This window comes from Alternaria ventricosa (genome assembly GCF_023758065.1).
Source record: "Alternaria ventricosa strain BMP 2768 chromosome Unknown scaffold_11, whole genome shotgun sequence".
Classification (NCBI taxonomy): Eukaryota; Fungi; Ascomycota; class Dothideomycetes; order Pleosporales; family Pleosporaceae; genus Alternaria; species Alternaria ventricosa.
Window position 1 is genome coordinate 252,311 of NW_026055691.1, and position 7,536 is coordinate 259,846.

The 7,536-nt window shown below is 53.9% G+C and overlaps 3 protein-coding genes across 3 annotated transcripts; 2 read left to right on the plus strand and 1 right to left on the minus strand.

Annotated features, from left to right (window-relative positions):
* Nucleotides 1-933: 933 nt before the first annotated feature.
* On the minus strand, nt 934-2,493 carry J4E93_006573 (uncharacterized protein; the record flags this gene model as incomplete). The annotated part of the gene is made up of 3 exons (XM_049344486.1): nt 934-1,062; nt 1,111-1,963; nt 2,033-2,493. 3 exons carry the CDS (start codon nt 2,491-2,493, stop codon nt 934-936), a joined length of 1,443 nt encoding a protein of 480 aa, XP_049198140.1.
* Nucleotides 2,494-4,198: 1,705 nt separating this feature from the next.
* J4E93_006574 (uncharacterized protein) lies at nt 4,199-4,834 on the plus strand (the record flags this gene model as incomplete). Its single annotated transcript, XM_049344487.1, has 3 exons — nt 4,199-4,399; nt 4,473-4,740; nt 4,794-4,834. 3 exons carry the CDS (start codon nt 4,199-4,201, stop codon nt 4,832-4,834), a joined length of 510 nt encoding a protein of 169 aa, XP_049198141.1.
* A 622-nt stretch (nt 4,835-5,456) lies between these two features.
* J4E93_006575 (uncharacterized protein) lies at nt 5,457-7,092 on the plus strand (the record flags this gene model as incomplete). Its single annotated transcript, XM_049344488.1, has 2 exons — nt 5,457-5,630; nt 5,689-7,092. The coding sequence occupies 2 exons, from the start codon at nt 5,457-5,459 to the stop codon at nt 7,090-7,092; spliced, it is 1,578 nt and encodes a 525-aa protein (XP_049198142.1).
* Nucleotides 7,093-7,536: the final 444 nt, after the last annotated feature.

The window sequence follows — 7,536 nt, forward strand, 5'->3', positions numbered from 1 at the left end:
CATACCTCGCTTATGCATGGGTGGTCAGAATACAACAGGTCACGGTAGGGTCTGCTGTATGTGATGATTCAGTTGAATCGTGAGATGTACGGAGCGCCCGGTCAATATGGACCCATCGAATACGCTGAGCCGAACGAAAACCTGGTCGAGGGCCTTAGCCATATGTATAGCGTGTCAGCTCCAGGCTGGACCTGCTGGTTTGGCAGAACAGGAACTGTGAATAGTGGGCATGATTTCCCAACAGCATGTGTCGTCTACTTCGCTGGTAGAAGCAGACGAAAGACCAGATCGGAGTGAGGGAAGGATTGTGGACCTAATCTGGTCGCCTGACAAGACGATAGAGTGTTCAATAGCGTGATGCATTGATGCCCACCGTTAGATAAGCATTCGCATCCCGCGGGACGCTATACTAAATATTGACGTCAGGATAGATAGATGAAATCTGATCCGAGCGCCAGGTCCGAAAGGGTTGCTCAAGCCCATGGCAAGCGCCTAGATGTATCACAGCTGTTGCCTCGCGAGTGCTGAAGCTGAATTGTCAGTCGCTGTCGACGTATTAACAAAGTCGTGGACCAATGTGTGAGAAGAAATTGATAATGGAGAGAACACTTTTACGCAATACCTAGTTCCTTCACCGGTAATGGTGTGTTCCAAGCCATTCATATGTGCTGTGTAGCCAAAATTGCAAGACAAAAACCAGAACGGCAAAGGACCCGAGAGCTCGAGGCGGGAGGTACGCAGACCCTGCCTTTCCCGCTTCCTCGGCAGCCAGTAGATGCACCGCACCATAAATACTTTTTGGCAAGATCTCGTAGACATGCATGACATCATCGGCCAGACTCAAAACCCACGCAAATCGCAGGACTCCAGCCAGGTCCTCATTTCCAATAGACAGTCACCTCGTCTTTTGAACCAGGCGTGCTTCAGATCGAACTACTGTAAGTAGTTTTCAGCGTTGCGCGCTTGGAGCGTGACAAGGAGCTCGTAGAAGTCCTTCCTCCAGTCAACGCACTCAAGGTACTCCCACCAGAGGCGAAGTGCGGGCGCCTCATCCATATCAGACTGTAATTGATCAGCTTTGAACTACTCGTACAATTCAACATGACTTACCGCGTCAAATGCCTCAAGGATAGACTGCTTCTTGATCATAGCGGTCTTCATATTGGCCTCACGCTCCCACTCACGAAGCTCTTCAACATACTTGCGCACGTCTTTGGTCAATTGCTTTGTAAGTACAACCTCCTCCTGAGAGTCAACAGTGGTTTCGTGATCCGGTGCAGCGAAGAGACGGCCGCTGTACTCCGGCTTGCGAAAGAAATGCTTCTTGAGTTCTTCGGTAACCCACTTCTCGCGCGTCGATGAGGTGAGCTCTTCAGCCCAGTACTCCTTGACGTGTTGAGGTACTCTAGCCGTCATGGTGTCATAGTCCAGCTTATCCGACCACCGTGTCTGCGAATAATTGCCGAAGTACATATAGCGCTTTCCGACGAGAACGAACATGGGCACATCCTCGTACGAGTTGGAGTCTTCGTCAAGTAGATCGCCGTATTCTTCTTCTGGGGCCTTGTTGAAGAAGGCAGTGAGCTTTGCACCGTGGTCGCCAGGCGCCTTGGGCAGGTAAGGTTCATTCTTCGGATCAAGCTGGTAGTATGTACGATTCTTCAGCATGCATGGACCCTTGCCTGAGACGAAACGCAGGCCAGGTGACCAGGAAGCTCCGCCCAAAGTGTTGGCGAGGAAGTCAGGATGGAACGTGACGGTGGTGTTGCCTGTGGAAAGTTGACCGGAGAACGCGGGCAGGGTTGTAAGATGGTAAGGCTTCCACGCTGCATCCAGAGAAACGCCTTCGATGGACAGGGCGGGATCTTGGACGGCAATTAGTGGTGAAGCGGGTGGGCTTAAAGCAGGTGTGGGGATCTGCTTGGAAACGACATCGACTTGATGGGCGTTGGTGGTGCGGGCACTTTATCCTTGTTAGCTCCAAGTAACTCCAGACATATAAAACTCTTCCATGCATATAGGATGCACTCACACTTGGCCATTGGTAGACTCGAGCTTTTTACCTCGCAAGTGTGGAGGTAGAGAGCTCTTGACTGTACCGCTGCTGGTGACGCTGGAAGTCCTGAGATGGGGAGGTGTACTGTTGTTCACCTTTTGTACGTCAGCGCCACCGTTCACAGATCCCTGAACCTCTTCCTTAAGTTTCTCCAGCTCGATCCCGAACTCTACGGCGCTTTGGTGTGATTTCTGTACATCCACCGCTTGGAATGGGCCAACATGTACCGGCCAACCGCCCTTCTTGAGCTTGTCGACGGATAATGAGAGGCCATGGTACAACTCTTGGAGAGTGTCGACGTCTGCGCGTATCTTTGTATGCCCCTCTTCCAGGTTGAGAGTCCTTGCCTCCAAGTATGGAGAGGAAGGGGTGCTCACCTGGCTGGGCGCGCCGTGCCGAGAACCGTTTGGGGCGAAGTTGTTGGCCGCGGGATTCATCGTGTAGCTGATGTTGCGGAACCGCTGCGAGTGTTGGCCGTGAAGGACTGGATCGCGATTAGACATTGTACTACGAGAGCACTAGACTTCTCCAACCAGAATGACTTGTAGCTCTCGGATACTCGAAGTTGTTGAGACTGTAGGAAATTGTCAGCTTGAGATGGATCTAAGAGTAAGAGGCTCAAAGTCTTACTGTAAACCGACGTGCTATCGCTGTGAGATATTGTGATCAAGTGAGACGTGCTGGAGGTTATATGCTGGGGACATATAATATAGAAAGGAATGGAGGAGGGACGGTTGGAAACCTCAGCAGACTACTTTATATAGGCCACAGATGAGAGTCGTGGATCTGGGAAACAGAGGCGGTGGCATAGCGGCAGCTCCATGCTATCTCAGGTAAAAGAGATGGGGTTGGGGTGATACCGAGGTGGTGGTGTCTGCAGACGAGCATGAGGTGAAGTCCATCCCATCGAAAGCACCAGTAGGACGTTCAAGCTTTGTGCCATTGCGTTGACCACGCAGGATCTTGGGAAGCTTTTGGCACTATACACTTTTCCCACGGCGCTGGTGGGATGTCGCTGGGCACTAGACATGTCACGTCTTGCCGAGAATGTAGTTGCTGCTCTGCACTCGACGAAAAGTTGATCGCAGGTTCTATCCAGGCCCAGAGTCGATGTGGGCGTTACTGGGCTCTCTAAGAGTTTAATGCTTGCTCTTAATCTGCTTGTCAAGCACGTATCACCTACCTACCCCTACAGTCAGACTATAGCACTAGCTTCGCGCCTCGACTGTGCTCAAGGATTCGTCTTAAGTCTGATACCTATGCATCTGTTCCTGTTGGGTATTGAATTGAGCTAATCACGAGAGGCGGGCACTTGGCTCCCGAGCTCTTCCCGACTCCATCGACAATTTCTCTTTCTCCATGCTCTGGCATCCACTCGCGACGACGTCGGCAAAATTCCCTGGTTCTGTGGCCCTTCGCTTATTGTGGTTCCAGTCTGGCTCTTGGTACCCCGCGCTCACGAGGTCGACGACTACGCTGCAGAGATGCGCGTCCAAAGGCCCAATGAATACAAGTCTTACTTTCCGCCCAGGTGCTGCCAGATGTTGAAGTCGATGGGGCGCTTCAAAACGCGCAGCTGTGAGGTCAACAGTCCGATCACCGCCCGAGGTCCGCTCTCTTCCTATCAGGCGCAGACTCAAAGCATCAATGAGCCTATGTGCAGCATCGAGTTGTATCTGCGAGTCGTGGGTCGGCGCACATGGACGAGTAGCGGGTTCCGACTCGGGGTGCACTACGCGCGTGACCGGGATGGTGAGGGGAAGCCGCGGAGCGACACGCGACATACGCGACACAGCGTGAAGCAGGCGACGGCACCAGGCATGCTCGTCACTTCCGTCGGGGGAATAGAGCGACAGACTTGCTCAAGGCGATGTATCATGGGACGAACATCTCGTCGAGATTGGGAGGAGCTCGCGATAGATGGCCTAATGCAGGGGAAGGGAAAGGAGGACCCTGACCGAGAAGCGCGCCAACGTCATTGCGCGCTTGGGCCTTGGCCGTCATTTTGCTCTCCATCTCGCTGGCGACCAGCACTCGACCGCTGCATGTTGACTTTGGCCAAACACGGACAGGCCCATCTACCTTCAGAGCAAGCGCCAGCATCGTTCTTTCTCTGTCAAAATCCGCCATTGGTCCTCTAGCATGCCGCCCAAACGCACCCAAGCCCACGACGAGGCGCACACGTCGCTCAAGGACAAACTACAGAACCTCCAGGGCTCGAACGCGCGGGGCGGTCGTCGCAACGGCGGTGCCGGCGCCCTAAACGGCAGCAGCCTGAAGGAAGTGGACAATGCCTCAACCAACAGTGGCCAGACGTCGACCGATCTCAGTTCATCAGGAAACGTTCGTCGCGCCCTCACTCTCTCCCCTTCACACGCCTGCGCCTTCCATTGCTAACATGCTCTCGTTCCAATAGATCAAATGGTCATCACAAGAGCCCTCCGTCCTCCAAGGCTACCGAAGAGCCTACCGACTCGATTGCCCGTCAAGCTTCAAGAACCCGCTCAGCCACGTCGTATTGAGCCAGGGCATTGGGCGCATGTCTCCCACCATGGCGCGACCAAAGGGGAAACGACGTGTTCAGAAGGACCAGCTGGGCATGGCCGTTAAGAAAAGCTTCAACTCTCAAGCTGTGACAGAGAGCGACGTGATTGTCGACTGGCTCTACAAGTCGAAACACCAGGGTACGCATTGCGAGCATACTCTGATACTGTGACTATGCTAATCCATAACACAGACAAGGAGTTCCGCGTGCGCTTCGCACCCCAAAGGAAGTGACCGTGTCACTTGCGCCTACACATCGCTGCATTTCCGCCTTTCTTCGACGATACCCCTCTTTGGCACGATAGCCACCACTTTTATTTTACACACGACATGCAAGCATTGAACAGGAGTTTGGGATACTGGGCATTAATGAATAGGGAAGGGTTACGCATCACGGCTTGGTTTGACCGCGTAGGTCGGTCTGATGTCCACATACGACCCCGAGCATGGAAAATACAGAGATAAGGATGGTCGGCAATGAGCATTTGGTAATACCAGGAATCGGACTGGGTGCAGCGGATGCGCCTCGGTGCGTCAGGTCTATAGCATGTCTGCCATGTGCGTTCCGCATGGCGAACCAAGGGCAAATGGCAGAGCTAGTGTCAGGTTATGCAAGCATCAGCCAGAATAAATACATCCGTTCGTTTCTCTATGCTGGCGCTTTGCTAAACCTAAGTCGCGTCATAGTAAACTCTCGAAGCTTCGACGCGCTCTTTGCCGAGGGCAGCCAATGATGTTGCGTCACCGGCCCGTGCCCGCAAAAAGTTGTCGATTGTCTGATTATACACCACAGGTCGAAGCCCGTAGCGAAAAGCAGTATCAAGACAGTCATTACTCACCTCCACATCGTTTCAGGATGAGCTTCGCTGGTCCCATGCCGCTCAAAGCGGTGGCTCCCGTGCGCATCGCCGGCTCGAGGTCCTTCGCCAAATGTCAACGACGATGTATAGCGACACAAGCCTCGCAAAAACAATCGCGGAGACCGTCAATCGCACAGAGGCAACAACCGCACAATGCGCAGTCAATACGAGTACGTAGCATCTGGTTTCCCTCTGTTCCGGGCTGAGTTACTAACACAGTATGCACAGTTCTTCCACGCCTCTCCCCCGTCCTTCGCCATGGCCGACCCGTATCAAACACTCGGAGTCGGTAAGAACGCATCCGCCGCGGACATAAAGAAGGCCTACTATGGTATGGCCAAGAAATACCATCCCGACACGAACAAAGACGCGGGTGCGAAAGAGAAGTTTGCCGCCGCACAATCCGCATACGAAATCCTCTCAGACGCCGAGAAGAAGAAGGCCTTTGACTCTTATGGCGCCGGTGCTTTCGATGCGAATGGCGGCTTCAACCCTGGGGCTAGCGCTGGAGGACCGGGAGGAAACCCGTTCGGAGGAGGAGGCTTCGGCGGGTTTGGTGGGTTCGGTGGCGCCCAGGGTGCGGGCGGGTTCCAGGACATCAACTTCGAAGATCTGTTCGGAGCTTTCACAGGGGGACGACGAGGAAGAGGCGGAGGTGGGAGAAGGAATCCGTTTGAAGAAGAGATCATGGTTGGCGACAACATCGAAGTACAGACAAACATCTCGTTCTTGGACGCGGCCAAGGGTGTCAAGAAGGACATACATATTACCCCGATGGCAGAGTGTGGGACATGTAGTGGCAGTGGTTTAAAGCAGGGTGCCAAGAGAGCAGAGTGTAAGAGCTGTGGGGGTACTGGACAGAGAGTAACGAGCATGGGCGGCTTCCACATGAGTGCAACTTGCTCATCCTGCGGTGGATCTGGATTTGCGATACCCCGGGGCTCGTCTTGTGGCACTTGTGGCGGCGACGGAGCAGTCAAGGAGCGCAAGACCATCACCATTGACATCCCTGGTGGTGTAGAAGACGGCATGCGGTTGCGCGTCAACGGCGAGGGAGACGCACCACTCACGGGTCATGCCATGTCTTCTGGCACCATCCGCGGCCAGAGAGGAGATCTTTACGTCCTCATTCGCGTAGCAGCTGACTCGAAGTTCAAGCGCAACGGTTCGGACATTCTTCACACAGCCACCATCCCCTTCACGACCGCTGTACTGGGAGGAGAGATCAGGGTACCCACCCTCGAAGGCGAAGTCAAGGTCAAGGTCCCCACTGGATCTGGAACTGGTGACCGCGTCACCTTGTCTGGCATGGGCATGAAAGTACTTTCCGGCCGACGAGGCGCCAAGGGCGATTTGCGCGTTGAGTTCAAGGTCAACATGCCCAAGTATCTCAGCGTCAACCAGCGGACCATTCTTGAGATGCTGGCAGACGAGATGGGAGACAACAACGCGCAACGCGTGATCAACCCTGGAAAGATGAAGGACCAACATGGCAACAATGTAGGGAACGATCACTCGAACGAGGGCTTTTTGAAGAGCGCATGGCATAACCTGACTGGGCAACATAAGCACCTGGACCCAGAGGAGAGGCGGAAGGCGGAAGAGGATGAGAAGAAGCGAGGATCTGGTTGAGCGTACGTCGATGATATGAGGATACGTTGTATAATAAGGCGGGCGTACGGGACGACTCATGCGACTCATGGTATCATGTTTGCAGCAAGACGATTGAGAGCATTCAAGGCGCATATGGAGACTGGTTGAGCATGATGTATAGAAGTATTAGTATTTGGCCTCTCGACTCAGGCTTGTAGAATATCACGCTGTTTATGATGCACGGAAAGAAGCCCAAGATGTTTACGAATTGAGGCACTCGCTAGCTTCTCCTACCCAATATCGCGGGCGCGTAACCAAGGCGAGACTCTCGGTCTCCTTGCATGGTCATTGGCCGGCGCGAGCCGCACAGCTGGGGTCGGCTTGAACGTCTCGCTGAATTTCCGCGACGGTGTGACGAGCTTGAAGAGTCACATATCGATAGCGGTCTGGCTCGCGTGGCGTGCTAGAGGTGTGATAGGCGAG